A 16,180-nucleotide genomic window follows, 5' to 3' on the forward strand; every position below is an offset into this window, starting at 1 on the left:
TGTCTTTATACGTCTGATAATGGAGTGATGTGCTGTTTATGTGTCACAAAGATGTTTGTCTTTGCTCTCCTGTCAATGGCATTTTGACAACTCCCAAAACAAACTGTAGGTGCTTTCCTTCTTTTTTTTATCTCGTCAATTGAATTTCGGAGCTCTTTGGTCATCATTTGGATCTATAGCAGTGTATCTAACTGCTGATTGAGACATGCCCTCCAGTGCTCATCTATAGCTGGGAGCTGAAGAGGATTGTGGAGGGGTTAGGTTCTATGTGTGTAGTGAGAAGAGCCCAACCAGGGCATGTGTGGTTCGAGGATTAGTTGTCTACACAGGCCCCATTGCTGTCAGACTCCTGAAAATCTGACTCAGCGGTTGTCTGTGCAGCTCTCAACCACTGGATTTGTAGAGAGCCCCCCCCCCCCCCCCCCCCCCCCCCCCCCCCCGCCCCCTTTCAGACACACATGGTAGGAGTGAACTATCTGAAATGACAGCAGAACATTCATGGGAATGTTTCAGAGATCCCTTTCACATACAAACCCGGAGCATGATTAGGGGATGCGGAACAAAGGTCAACTTGCGGCTAACCATTCATACCAAATGACCTGTTGCAGGGGAAGGTAGCCGTTCCTGTTGTCATTGTCACAATGTAACTTCAGCTTTGTTTTAGATTCAGGGAAGCGGATGATGCTGCTTTGCACGATTGTCCCTAAAATGTAGATTTTTTCCTCATTGTGGTCCAGGATGGCTGAATAGTCACTTGCTTGGGTGACTGAGATCTTCACAGATATACTTAAAGTTGTTGCTGTCAAAAACTGCAAAGTTATGCAGCTAAGATTGGGCCAGATTTTACCAACAGTTTCTGTGCAGTACTCAGCCAAAACATGTTTCATGTTACCACAGTCTTTGTTTTGTCTAAAGAATAGCTTGTGTAATCCTTCCATGCCAAAGACAAGCAGCATCACACTGTGGTAAACCCTAATTTAGAGCAGGGTCATGGCCTCATGTTGACCTATTCACACCAATGGCAAACACGGGTGTTTCCAGAGTTGTAGTGTGTAAAATTAAGTCCCAGTAAGGACTTTGCTTCTAGACATTCGCTCTCTTTTGCCTCAGGTTGTTTTCCCGGGTAAGACAGGGACTTTTTGTGTATTGAGACAGTTGTTAATCACCATCATTGTTCAAGCGGATCAAATGGTGGTTTGTAAATGTGTACTGCTGGTGAAAGGGTTTTTTGTTCCCTACAATTTAAACACACTGTTGTATTTTGTTTTTGGGGGACTGAAGATGCCCTGAAGCAGAGAACCTACACCACAGGCTCTGGTCCTCCAGCTGGACCTGTGAGTGTCGTGTGATGGATGTGCCATATGTCATGTGTGGAGCTACGTGCCCCAGGGGTAGTATGCACTTTTCTAATGACAGTGTAGATGGTACAACACGATAGGTTTGCAGTAAATTAATTGAATTTTCAATTTGTGGTGATGGCTAATTCAACAAGAGTGTGGGGTTAAGTTTGAAGAGCTGTGGCATTAATAGATTGACCTGCATACCCACGTTCACTCAGTCAAAAGTGTTAGTCACATGCTGCTAGTCATTTTCCAAATAAAGTCCTGAACCCGTATGGTCAGTGCCTGAGCTGAGACAGACTGGCACTCACCGGGGAATGTTTAGCGCCAACTCAGCCAAATATCTTCTCATTTACTAAACACCCTTTCTTTTTATCCTCTACTTGTGTCCACCTTGTAGTTACTGAGAGTCTGACTGCCAAGTTTTAACAAGGCATCCCAGACATGTAAACCCAAACAACTAATGTCTGACTAAATGGCTTTTATCCAGTTCTCTAACAAGCCCTGGCTTTGCAGGTCACTAGACATTGGATGTCTTCCAATATTTTCTATACTTGAACGCTGAATAATCAAATTTCAAAGCCATGTATCTGGAGATGAATTAGGCATGTGAACTTAACTGATGGAGTTTATTTGGAGCACAAGGTCATGATTAGAGTCATGCTGGTCTATTGGCCTGCATCCATCTCATACCACTTTAGGACTAAACTTCCTTGTTTAGCTCACATATCCATACAAGGCCTGACTCCATTGACTTATCGGTGATATGTTGGGAGCTACAGTTGCAGATGTGTCTGTTGTATGGGCCCATAACTTGATGTCTGATATACATGGTCCAATGCAGGTTGTTATCCCATGTGTGCTTGATGTGATGGGGGGAAAAAAGCATGGTAGTGATGGTGTATATAGCTGTATCATGCCTCGCTAATAACACCAAGGTGCAGAGTCTGTAATTACATTGTCAGGCTACATCCATACGGATACGTTTTCTGTTTTAAAATGGTGTTTTATAAGTAACACAGCCGCTTCCTCTCGAGCTCCATATCAGTAATAATCCCTGTCCATTCTAACAAATATGTATATCACATGACCATTTACATATAAAGGGTATGTGCGTGCACGTGTAAAACAGGAACCAGTTGCATTTTAAAAGTAAAACTCGATACGATACTGGTGTCTTGAATTTGGTACTGGTCCCCAACTGTAACATTTTTGTATGTGTAACACTTGCATTTTCTGTTATATTGTTGTTGTCACTACTGTAGTGCTTCCATATTGGCAAATGGTCCTGCTTTATCATAAATATATATTGTGTCATGATTGTTTTTAGTGGTTACTTACGTGTACTAGGGCTGTGCGAAATGACCAAAAAGGAGGTTTGCATCATATTATCACATTAATCTTTCTCTATTCCCTGTTAGTTCCAACCCTTTCAGGGATTCAATTTGTCACCATTTGATTTAATGTGAATCGGTACTGATATAAAAGGGTTTTATGGGTAGATTTCCTTACTCTTTTTGAGGGCAGAGGATGTCACACTTTAAGCTCTATGAGACAAATTGTGATTTGTGAATATACAAATAAAATTTGACTGATCGTTGTATTTCTGTTGGTTCCTTTTTACAAGTTCAGAGGTCGGTACCCAGCCCTGTCAAGAGAGGTGACATACATGTGTTGAATATGATTTCGTCTTTGACCAAGTGGCTACTTGAAAAAAATAATAGCAATGAGTCCACTCAATCTAAATTACCTCACTGATGGGTACCTTCAACAGGCTTATCTATACAGAAGAAAGTGAGGTGTGGGCAATGATGGCCTGTGATTCTTATCTGGCTGAAACAGGGACTCCTTTAACTGGACTGTGAACAGACGTAATGCAGACGCCTCAACCTTATTAAGGCATCCACTGCTTCTGTTTTAGTGCTGGCTCTATCGGAGAAGTGGATGTCTATGTTTGGATAGTCTCCACAGGCATCATTAATCCAGTTTAGCAACCCTTATGCTGTAGAAGCTGTGTGTATATGCATCAGGGTGGACAGGTGTCAAAGTAATCCACAGACATAGGATTTAGGAACAGTGGAAATTTGCATGCCCGTTCCAGTGGCCTCATGTATACAAGGAAGTAGGGTTAGGTTAAGGTTAAATAATTATTCAAATGACAAGAATTCCTCCCTCAATGTTAAAACACCCTTCTTTGTCATTTACCAGTTACCAGTCCCACACCCATTCAGCCTTTAAAATTGACTTATTGTGTTGCACTGATGGGCAGATAACCGCATTACTTTTTCATAGAAAATGGCCTTTAGAGTTCAGGGGAAGTGCTGTAAGTGGATTCCCCCTGGGGAGGGATGACTGAAAGGGACTGCCGTGGTTTTGTTCCTGTTGGCCCCTCCGCGGCCTGTTTCTCACACGGCCCGATGTCCCAGCCTCAGAGCCTCAGGAGCTCCAGCATATGGGGACTTCTAGAGAAATCATCAATAGTTTATGTCATTGTTCTAGTGAGCTAGACAAAGCAAGAGTTTGCACAGTACACAGCAATGATCCTTCATGTTTGCAACACTTTATAGAGGTTATTACTTTTATCAGGCAAACAATATCCGTTTGCATTGCCTGTGAACCCAACGTTTCTCCTCACCCTGCCAGTGGAGGAGGCCGAATGCCACCTGGTACCCTTGCCAACCTGGGATAGACAAGTTTGCTTTTCATTCAAATCTAAAATATGCATTGCAAATCTCCCCCGATGATCTCAGCTTAGCAGGGCCTGTGAGCTATTTGGCCCTGCTCTGCTGTAAGAGCATTGCCCCACGAAGTGCCATGCTTAAGCTGTGAGAGTAAAAGCTCTATCCTGAGGTGGCACAGCTTGTAAAGTGTAAATACGGGTCACATGCTGACTGACTGACCTCTCGTGCAGGGATGTCAAATGCATGCACCTGCCCACACCCGCTGGTTTATGTGCTTGTGTGTCACAATTATGCCTGAAGGCTCGTTGTCACAGTCATGTGATTTTAAAAGTTTAAACTGCTACACCAGGTCCGCGCGGCTGCACTGGTGAAGAGAACGAAAAAGGAAGCGTAGGGCTATGTTGATATTGCCTATCAAAGCACCGCTAATGCAGTTATGCGCAAATAACCACAGAACATGAATGGAATGCAGCCTCCTGATGGGTTTTTTTCCTCCCAAACTGCTCGGCGACTGAGCAGTCAAAACAGGTCACACATGTCCTTTGTTGCATTCGGGGCCACCAGTTGCTTTTAACGGATTTAAAACGCTGAACCCAGTCGAATTGATGGTCTCCCCCCTCGCTGACCAAATACACACAAAGCCCTTTCATCCTGCCACCAGCTTACACTGTAATGGAGTGCAGTGTCATTATGATTATGAAGTGTACTGTAGTTTTATGAACTGTTACCCACTTGTGGGTTTAGCCGGGCAGTTGGGTAGTTGCCAGATCAGAGCTTGTTCATAACATGTCAAGACTTGTCCTTATTTTTTCCAGTAGTCCACAGAGGCTGGCTGAATTCCTGTCTAGCTATTAACAGTTCTGAAAATTGCTGTCCTGTGGTTAAACTTTAGAATGACTAACTTTCATTTTGCAGTCCATTCAACATTATATCATGTGTTCATATCACAAATGAACTAGATACAGGCTGTTATTGTTTGTAAGAATCCTTGCTTATGATTTATCTTGCTGTGAAATGTCTAATAAACCCGTCAGCTCTCTTGTTGACTGTTTACATTACAGAGTGTTGATAGACCTAGCAGCATACAATGGGCCAGTCTGTGTTTTCACACCATTGATGAACCTACAGGTCCACCATGCAACCTGCTTCACACACATTGAGTGGATGGTGGGATGAAAGCATTGTGCTTTTAACCAGGAAACTAAAACACCTGCAAGATTGTAGGGAAGTTTCATATCTTCTTTGTGATTATTCGTATGTTTGGTTTTCCACGGAGCACAAAGGCACATATGACTCTTTTACAGCGAATTTGAAAACATACTAATTGGGGAAACACTTGTGTCAAATTTCAGTTTGCATTTGGTCCCCTTTGAAAATCACCGTTGGGTTTCCACAGAAAATTCCACAAACACATTGTGGTGAAGTCATGGTGAAACAGTTTTACATCCTGTTCATGAGGGATTCCACATCACTATCCTACCTTAAAGAAAAAACACCATTTCCTGATCCTCTTCCAGCAGTCATGGCATCCTGCACACAGGACACTTATTGACAGATCTGCCCTGACATGCTTAAATTGGAATTCGTTGTGACATCTCTCAACTCACTGAACTTAAAATGATCTGCCAGAGGCCAAAACTTGACAAATCTTGTGTCGCATCTCAGCCACGTTGGACCCGAGGCTGAAAACACCAGCACGTTTCAAACAAAACATTTTTTTCCCTCTCGATGTTTTCTCAATAGGTTGTACAAAGGACGTTGCAGGAAAACATAGGGGTTTGAATTTGTTTAAGCAGGGAGTGGTAGATCCTGGACCTGACGAAACAACCATGGGTGAATCGAATGATTCCACCTTTTGTTTCCCTCCGTGCACCTGGGAAAAGCCTCCCACCTGCTCTTCTGTTTGTATGTGACGCCCTTTCCAGTCAACAACACATTTATTATTCATAGGAGCATGACTGTCCCTTCCTAATATGTCATGGCTGTGAGGGACACCCACAGGTGCTGACAAGAATACAAACATACCTCACCTGGCTGCAAACGGGCAGGGTGGTTTTCTTTTGATTAGGGAGATTAGCGTCAGGTGTGGTAAGAATATATGATTAATTTAGAGCATGAAAACTTAATGTGAAAACTTCAGCAGAATAACCACAGTGCAACATGCAGTGTGTGAATGTTTGTCTGCGTCATAGGTGTCCTGTCCTGGTGACACACTGTGTCGCTCACCGCTACCTTTCATTGAGGATGACTCACCCTCCCCCACCTGGTGGCTTCTGGCAGCAGGGAGAACAGGATCAGCCGCCTGCATGCTGCTTAATAATGTTTTACGTTGCATAATTTATTCAAGTGTTCGTTATATTTTGTCCTCGGTGTAGTAATATGATGAAATTAGTCATTAAGACATTTCTGGGAAAGCTGTTGATGACTTGTTGCTTTTCGTTTTGGAATGTAGTTTGTGTTTGTGGAGAGGCGTGTAAGTGTGGGAATGTGTGTGTCTTTTTGTTTTTCTGGTCTTGTACAGAGAGGATGGACAGAGTAATGATGCTCTCAATCTTTTTGACCCCCTTCTCCTCCTCCTCCCCTGACCTGCCCACGAGCCAGCTATAAATTGCTGGATTGTTGTCACGCACTCCTCCTCCTTCATTTCATCATCCTCCAACTTTCCCCAACCTTTGCCGCCAACACCAACACCACCACCCCCACCCTCCTCCATGGCTCTGTGCGAGTGTAAAATCGCAGGTAGCACCCTCAAATTTGCGTGTGGACAGCCTAGGTTGAGGAAGGGACATCCACTGTGCCAAGGTCACGGGTGGACCCACTGTCAGTTTTGATTGAGTAAATCCTCTGCACGACTTGGCAGTAGAATCTTTCTTTCTGCTTTTTCAGCTTGGCTTTTTAACAAGATTTGAGCAGGGATTTACCCTCTGGGAGATTTGTGGCAATTAGCAGGTTCTTATCCAAAGATTATTATGGGGATCTACATTAGGACCAGAGAAAGTACTGCAGTCAACCATATGTGCCACAGGGGCAATATGAAGCTATCTTTGGTTTAATTCAAGGCTGGAACATATTAGTCGATTTCTTAAAGGCTAAGTCAACCATTGTCATCGAACATTAAAGTACATTGAAGCAGGTTTTTGAGTTGCATTGTTACTCTGTCTACCAGCAGAATATTCCCACGGCAAACTAAATGAGTGTGGCTCATTTCCTCTGCCAAACCTTGTTCATCTTTGTTGTGGTCTCCATAGGCAGCTATTATGGTACTGGGTAAATGGGTCTGTAATAAGCATGCAGGGCCACCCTGATCATACATGTGATGGGCTGAACGCTGCTAAACAGAGTTCCCTGTTTTTTTCCACCACAACCTGTTTGTGTGTCAGTGGCTACTACTTTGAACCCAGGTTTAGTTTTGAAAGGGGTTGACACTTCTCAAAAGTGGTCATTTTCCTTTCTTGTCTTTCCTTGTCTTCCTCTGTCTCTGCCCTTTGTTCCTCCACTTTTTGCGTCTTTGCCTCCATCCCTGTCTGTTTTTCAGCAACTCCCTAATTATAGTTTTGTCGTTGGTAAATGATGCATAGGCTGTAGCAAAGCACGGGTCTTTTAGATGTCCTGTTGACACACAAACAGCGCTGCTTGTTATGCAACTCATCCCGTCTTTAGGAGTGACTCTCATGGCCACACAGAGTGAATGTCCTCAGTGCTTTTCTCAGGTCTCTTTTAACATCTCTTGTGATTAAAAATGGAAAAGACAACAGCGTTTTCCGGATTCCTATCTTTCATGTTTTTCAAGACACAAAGACTGGGACTATCTTGGGATACTTGTCAACAGGTGGAACCACGACAATAATCACGGACATTAGAGGGGGCCAGGAAAAACGTAGCAGGATTGTGGTGGGTGGGGGTGGAGGAAAAGGACTGGAAAGAGAAGGAGGAGGTGGGGACTTTTGAGAAATTCATAGGACTTTGTTGCTTTCTTTCGAGGGGGTTTATGCTAGTGGCAATGAGCTACAGTGTTGCTGGGCGGCAGACTGACTGGAGAGGGATGGGTGTTTACGTTGTCTTTTGAGGTTATTGCTCCAACCCTTGCTCCTGACTAACCTTCAAGGCCGGGCCACACTACCTGTGCATACTGTCGCCACCTAATCAGGAAGGACAGGGGTTCTTTACAGCTTTATAAACCTGTTCTCAGATATCCCTGTACCTATGTCCCCATACAGTACATAAACTAAATGTCTGTCTGTGTTTGCCCAATTTTATATGATTTATCTTCCATGCCTTTATCTTAAGCTACAACTGTTTTGGTTGCTTTTGTTAATGCGCTTGCAGCAGTCTGTTTCATCTCTAGCTCCATCTTCCTATCAGCTTGTGACCAGAAGTCATCATGTATCATGCATGCCACACCGAAATACCTGTCATCACCCCTTTTTCTCTTCTGCTTTGAACCACATCGCTTCCAGAAATCACCTCTCACCTCACTCCTGTCAGTATTAGCTGAACCACTAGAAATAGGAGGAATTTTAGAAATCTGACTAGTTACCCAGCATTGTGCCTGGGGTTTGTGGGCCGCTTGAGGTGAGGATTAACTGAGCCCAGGGGGTGGTACTCCCAGCCAGGCAAACTTTGACCCCCTCTTCTCTCGTCAGTCATCATCCATCACGCTGTAAGAGACAGAGCTGCCTTTGTCTGCCTGTGGAGGGACCGGCCTCAGCTGCTTTTTCTCACTTAAGAAGCCCACTCGGGACATGTCACTGACATTTTGTAGTTGTCTGTGTTTTAGATCAGAGTACATGAAGTGAAACAGTCTTTGTTTGCAGGAGGAAGCAATGATAAGATTAAAACAGGGTTCACACATGGCCACAGCTTGTTAAGCATTCAGAAAAGTGATAGATCGCGACCCCGTCACTAACTAACCCTCAAGACTAATTTACGGTCAACGTAAGGTGTGTATATGGAAGCCGGTGCAGCCCTCTTTCCGTAGTCTGCATTCATTTAATTTGTATTTACGCATTCTTTGTTAAAGCTTTGGGATTTAGAGGAAACGCTGCAGTACCACCTTAAATCTTGGGGGACAGTGTATCCAATAATTCAACCAAAGACATGAGGCAGAATTTTCAACAATGGCATCTATTACTGCTTTTGGATATGCACTGGACTACGCAGTACCTCCATATTTTCTCCGGAGGAGATTCATGTGTACAAATGTCCGAGTGAGACGCTCCGTTTCTGCGATTTTATCCGCCTGGCCTCCAAGTATGACGTCTGTAGAAATCCAGGAGAAGTCGATGTGAGAACACAGCAAGAGAGTCCCCGCTGGATTCACAACGAGGGAATTGGGGCGTTGATGAAGGTTCTAAAACACGACCGACGCAAAAATGCAAAAAGATAACCGTGAAAAAAGAAGACACAGACAAGACCTCAAAAGAGTCTGTGGTGATAAGAGCCGAAAACTGAGGTAATACGTCACTTCCTGCTTCTGCCTGCTGCCCGTAGGTCATGTCTGAAAACGGCTTATATGTTGATATTTCACAGGGATAGTTGCTTTTTCCTCTCTCTTAAAAGGTACATTATCCCAACCTCCTCTACCATCACATTGCATGTTGTCAAAAACTCTCCACTTTGCGCTTCCTTCTAATGGATGTATTGCTTATAAACCATGCTTACGTAAACAATGCAGGAAACGTACTCTTATGTCAAGGTAGCGTAAATTAACCATAACCCTGTCCTGTAACATGCAGCATCAGTAAAACCTGATTCAACAATAACCATGAAACAAGGTGAATTATAAGAAACAGATATTGTTTTTAACGAATGAAAGACGTACTGTAGACAGAAACCTGTGCGATTCTCTACTGTCTACAGATGAGAACACAACATGCTGATAGGCGAGCTGTGGAGCGCCATTGTGTAGCTCCTATCCCAAGTTCCCATTGGAAGGGCCTGTCCAGTGTGTGTACAGGCCTTGTTGTTGTACTGTGAAGTCATGCATTAGAGGATAGCTTAGCAGTTGCAGAGAGGAGCTTTTTTCTTTCTTTCTAATTACAACAAGGCCTGGTCCAGCCAGGGACCATTGTGCATGAGCGCTGTGAATTCCCACAATGGAGCTGCTCAGCAGAGAACAATGAGTCAAATTCCGCACCATTCCCCACAGGTTCAGAGGCCGGGCTCACAAATAAAGACAGCAGAGTTACAGTGGCTTTGCTATTCTACACCCAGTAGCTTTCCCACTGGCCCCCCCAGTGGGGATATTGGTTTGTGTTTGTGTGTTCTTGTTTGTGTGTGTGTGTCTGTGTGCATGTTTCTGTGTGTGTGTTACAGGGTGGCTCAGCTCCCACTGGGAGCAAAGTAAGGGGTTGAAAGATGGGGGAGGTGAAGAGGCGGGAGCTTTTTTTTGTTTTGTTCCTTCTGTAGGAGGCAAAAGACTGTTCACTCTTTTTCTAGTGTAATCCAACCCCTGAGAACGAAAAGTTTGCAGATGACAACATTTGTCATCTGCAAACTTGTGAAAGTGTCAACTTGTGTAAAGTGTCATACCCAAACCTGTGTGCCGCAAACTCTAAATTGGTCCTCATGTACTTTGCTGCATCAATCTAAACCAAATCTGCAGTTTTTTTTTCCTTCTGGTGGGACGGGAAAATGTTGAGATGACAAAAATAGCTCAGACATTAGCAACAGTTGCTGTTTTTTACGTCGCCAAAAATGTCTGCTTACACAGCCTTTACATAGGCTGCGGAGCTCAAAGACCTCCAACAGGGTCTAGCTCCACTTGTAGCATCCAGACTGGGAATTATCTGGGTTCTTGCTTTCCCAGCTGTTCAGAAATACGACTGGGTCCAGGACTGTGCCTCCTACGTTCACTGAAACAGTTGTGTAGGTAACCTATTCTACACATAATGACTGTTTACTGAATAGGAGAGGTTGGGTGGTAGGAAAGACCCCACAAGTGAACGGCAGGTGCCATACTGGGACACAATCTGACATTTGCCAAGCCCATGCTTCTCTATTTATTTATTGATCATCAACACTGAGCCAGATTCTCTCTTCTCTCTCATACTCAAGAAATCGCGTCATAATCAACTTAATCTAACTCCAGCATTTTGTTGCAGACAATGTATTTTCTGTTTGCTCATTCTTAATTTTTGTTTAATGTGGTCTTTTTTACTCTTGTTTTTCTGGAACTAAGAAGCATGGGCCAATTTGTTTTAATGAAAAATGTCATCAAATTTGATCCCAATTTCATCGAAGAAAGATATCAGTTTACTGTGATATAAATCAGAGAAATAACAGTGAATCAGAGGACATGATAACAAATATATTTTCTACTCTTTAAAGGACTGTGCATCCCTTAAGTATAAATTATTAACTCTTAAAAATTGGTTAATTATGTTATGTTGTTAATTGAAATGTTACATTCAGCTTTAAAGTGTAGTATTTGAATGCTTCCATAAAATCAGGTCCAGTTTGATTAAGTTTCTTTTCAAAATAATGTTTTTGGGGGAAAATCGTCAATTTGGGTCTGTTCCTCTGCGTCGCAGTTACACCCACTTGCTCTGGTTTCAGGAAATTTGCCAAGTGGTTCACAGAGGCCATTAAACTTCTCCAAAGTGTTTCATCCTGCGCCGGCTTTTCAAAAGCATTCACACGGTCTTCCCTGCTGCCTCCCCCTCCCCTCAATTCACAATAACGTGACACTCTATCTCCTTTATTACTTTCCCTGCCCTTAATGAAAATTGATAGTCTCACACACATACACACGCACCCTAGAAGCCATTGATCAAGGCCCTGTAAATGTTTTATAAGCCCCACTGTAAGGACACCCCTCTTTTATTCAGAAGGTGTCGATGGTTGGGTCCACAGGGAGGGATGGCTGTAGTATGTTCCTTTGAGGGCCACTGAATTCAAGGTATTTAGTTTCTAGCGCACATTTAGCCTTATTCTCAATCATTGCTACCATCTTAGGTGGTAGGTCTTCTTCACTGATGCACACAAACACACTTAGAATTGTTCCATCTCAAAGGAAATGCAGATCAGTTTGGACCCTGAAGTGATCTCGAGTTTCTAAACTCACCAGCCTGCACTACGATCAGGGCTAGGAGCTGTGGGGATAACGCACTTTGCTAATGAATAAATTAAACTGAAAGCTGTCTAGAGCCAAGGAAAGACCCTTCATTCAGCTATTAGTGGACGAGGATTCTTTCCTCACTCGTTCACCCTGTTGTTTCATTCCACACTGTTTTTCCCATATCTAGTCTGCATGGTTTTACAACAGCCAAGCTAAGAAAAACACACAATGTAAGCCACAGCATGTTTTATTGGGAGCGGAACTGCACAATTCCCTTGTGCCCTTTTCCTCTTCTTGTCTTTAGTTAGGGTGGTGGCACCGTTCCACAGGAAATGCCTTTTTAACGCAGCAGGAAGGAGAAACTTTGTCCCCTCAGGATCCGAGTCTTTGTTTCCATCTAATCGCATTAAGTGACTAGCCTAGTGTTTGAATTTGGCTTGTGTTTGTGTCGGTTTGGGCTCAGACCAGTACTCGGTTCCTCTTACAATTCAGAGCGTACTCCTCTGCAGACTGCCGGCTCATCAGGGGTTAGGTTTAAAATTCCCAGCTCCGGAATCAGCTTGCAGAGGAATGAGAAAAATGGTATCAGGCTAACTGGACTTGACGTATGGCGGCTAATGGTTAACAAGTCATGCTGGATTTTTCCTTTTGATCCAGTGGAGATGAACTGAGCTCTCACATGTGTCTCCTTGAGGCCTGAAAATACTGCTGTAAGTGAACTTTGAAGCCATAATGGAATTTTAATGAATCTGAAGGCAGTCCTTTGTAGGTAGTTTAAAATCTCTGGCCTACACAGTGCAGAATATCCAAATGTATAGTGTCATTGTTACGTGAATTTTCACTATTAGTGCAGCACAAAGGGCTGCAATTGTGCAATATGAAGGAATCATGAAACCGGGAAGTTGACTCCTGTTCCAGCTTCTATCAAGTGTCGACTTTGCGCTCCAGGTTGGCCAGCTGCTTCACAATAACAGCCTTCCATCCTATAAGTCTGACGGAGCAGGTTTATACTGTTAAAGTGTCTGCGCTACGTTAACTTAAGTCCCCTGAAAAGTATTTTTATTGAACATCAATAATTTAAAAAAGCTAATTTGCCTTAACACGTCTGTGTTGTCGTGGCTTAATCAGATCTGTTTTTGCAGCGAGCAAACCAACAACCAAGAAATCTGTGTTATGAAATAACCAAAACTGTTCAAACTTTTCCAGTAATGGGTGTGTTTGTGTTGTGTACTTGTACTCAGATTTGGCTTTATTTGTCACTTCCATAATACAAGTAATAGCATACACAGGAGCGTAATGTCATACCCAACAGATCATGGTGCAGGTCACATTTAAAAACAACATAAGGCACATTCAGATGCATTATTTAAGTGACATAAAAACATAAAAAGGAACAGTGTTTTAACTTAGTTAAGCAGTCAGTGGACATTTAAAGTGGAATGCAAAGTGTACATATTGAGAAAATAAGTTCTCAGGGTCTTAAAAGCCAAAGAACATATATTTTGTATTTTGATCTTAAAAACAGGATACCTAGAAGTGGAATCTGCTATATTGTTTTACTTTCAATAATTCTGCATCATGTATTTCAGCAAACCCTACATTTGTTTTCATGTTAAATGCTTATAACATCTTGAGTTGGCGTATGTCATGTGCACTTTTCTATGTATACTCTACACAGCTTGTTTGGTCAATATTCACTGCACACACACTCAATGCACGCAGTGTCTCCTTCTTTCTGCGACACATGCACAGACTCAGTTTCACAGAGGCATGAAGATATGAGGTGCCATTCACAAAGATGGCTCAGTGACCAGAAAACGCACCCAGCGTGTCTTCACTCACAACTACATGCTCTGCATTTTAAATGGGCACTGTTATCTGCTGTTAAGTTACATGTTGCTAAAAATGTCAAGCCTCGAATATCTCAAGTGAAAACGTATCCGCCAAATCATACAGGGGAATATTATGTGTGCAGTTTGTGTGTGTGTGTGTGTCTGGTATGGTCAGAGAGAGGGAGTGTGCCGTGCAGCTGACAGGTCTTTCAGAGAAGCAGGGCGCAGGGCCATGTAGCTGCAGCTGCCCCCTCTCTGTGCGCTCTTTGATGGGGGAGAAAGATGGCGTTCACTTCGGCGCACAAACACACACACACTAACACACAAACACACACAAAGGCTCGTTCTTCGCTCAGTTGTCCCAACGCTACTCGAGCGTCCACTGAGGGACACATCGCATGCACGGGGAGGGTGTGTTTGTGAGGTTGCTTATTGCAATGCATTGTACATTGTGCTCGTTCTGCAGCATCTGACGAGCTGTTGCTTTATTAATGGGAGTTACACACTTGTGGGTTCCACAGCCGTTGGGTGCACAACAGTCCAACTCATTTGTTTTTGAAGCTTCAAATAGTAGAAACAAGCACGTTTATTGGACACGCACGCATGCGCACACACACACACGTGTAAATATAGCCCTCCATTGTTTAACCAGCCTAACAGTCTTAGTGGCCTCAACTGTTACTCTGATTATAATGTGTTTGTCTAGCGAGGAGCAGAGATAGAGGACCCACCTGTTCCTTATCTAAACTGCACACGCACACACACACAAACTCACACACAGTGTAGGGACACATGCTAATTACACTGAAGGATACAGTTGATCTTATCTGATCTTTGAGCATTGCTTTTTATAGGGGCAAAGATCTTTTGAAAATGACAGTTGAACAAGCCTTTCAAAATATGAAACCCTTTTTTTTTGTCTAATAAGTGTTTGTCATTTTCATTGTGTGTATCCAGGATTGGACGACAGCCTGCAGCAATACGTGGGCAACTTTGAGCGGGAGAAGATCAGTGGGGAGCAGCTACTAAAGATCACACATCAAGACCTGGAGGAGCTCGGCGTGGCCAGGATCGGACACCAGGAGCTGGTGCTGGAGGCTGTGGATCTTCTATGCGCTCTGGTCAGTACATCTCTGCTGCTGAAATGTTTGTAGAACGTGATTCTACTGTATCTACTGGAGGGTGAAGTAACAAACAATGGGCTCTTTTGATCATCACCCCCCCCCCCCCACACCCTCCTCTATTTCTATCAGTATCCATATTTACTTAATTTTCGGCCTGTATGGTTTCTAGTTCGGTAGCCAGTGGAGGCAGCGATGCATAAGGGCTCATCATTTCCCACACAGCTCAGCAGGGTGTGGAGGCACCACAACACACGAAGTGGCCTGAGGACATTAGGGAACAGCAGTGTCAAGTAGAGAAGAGACATCGGGTCAGAGGGGCTTGGGCTCGAATCATCAGGTTGAAGCTATGGGAGATTATTAGAGGCAGTTATTGGTGGCTATCATGTAGCAACAAGTGACAGCTTGCCTTCTCCCCACACTCTACATTCCATGTACATTCTAAAGATGTGTTTAGAATTTAAACTCAATTCTCATGAGCAAAATGAAAGAAATGTCAGTCGGTTTCATTCCTGTCGCTGCAACCCTCTGCTGCCCTGAGCCACCTTTCTTGGTTCATTCAAAGGTCCCCGTTTGGCTCTCATTAGTCACTGTTGCAGAGAACCACCTGACCCGTTGTCCATCATCACAGCCTCCAGAAGAACTGCCGACAGAAATTCCTCTGCCTTCAACTAGTGAGCACGAAAAGAACGATGAAAATCCACGCTCTGACTTGAAGGAGAACCAGGTTTTCAAGCAGATGGGATAGATTTGGAGTTTTATCACTTCCTGTGCCATAAAAGTCTCAGATTGTGGTCGCAGTGTCAGCGTTTCTCTTTTAACATTTGCTTAAAAGGCTTTACATTTATCGTTGGGGGCGGTTTTATTTTTACCCCAAAGAAATGTGAAAGGAAAATCCTTTGTTTCTCACATTAGACTTTATGCTCCATCGACGCTGATCTGAAAGTGGTAGGTGACAAATGTTTGAATCAACCTATTTTATTGATTTAATTTGATTGGTTTTGCTTGGATACTGAGTAAAGCAGATACAGATTTGATATATCTCTTATTTCTCCCATCTTCCAAGGTTATCAACCTGTCCACTACCGGATTATAGTATCTTCTATTCCTAGAACCATTGGATCTGACACATGGAAGCACTTTGTGT

The 16,180-nt window shown here is 43.4% G+C and overlaps 1 protein-coding gene across 1 annotated transcript in view; it reads left to right on the forward strand.

The window, feature by feature from the left end:
- LOC128450688 (connector enhancer of kinase suppressor of ras 3) overlaps positions 1-16,180 on the forward strand; it is a 35,813-nt gene that overhangs the window by 2,094 nt on the left and 17,539 nt on the right. Inside the window, exon 3 of the mRNA XM_053434286.1 lies at positions 14,870-15,033. Coding sequence (XP_053290261.1) covers positions 14,870-15,033 — 164 coding nt within the window. The remainder of the gene's footprint in view (positions 1-14,869; positions 15,034-16,180) is intronic.

This window comes from Pleuronectes platessa, chromosome 11 (assembly GCF_947347685.1).
Source record: "Pleuronectes platessa chromosome 11, fPlePla1.1, whole genome shotgun sequence".
NCBI lineage: Eukaryota > Metazoa > Chordata > Actinopteri > Pleuronectiformes > Pleuronectidae > Pleuronectes > Pleuronectes platessa.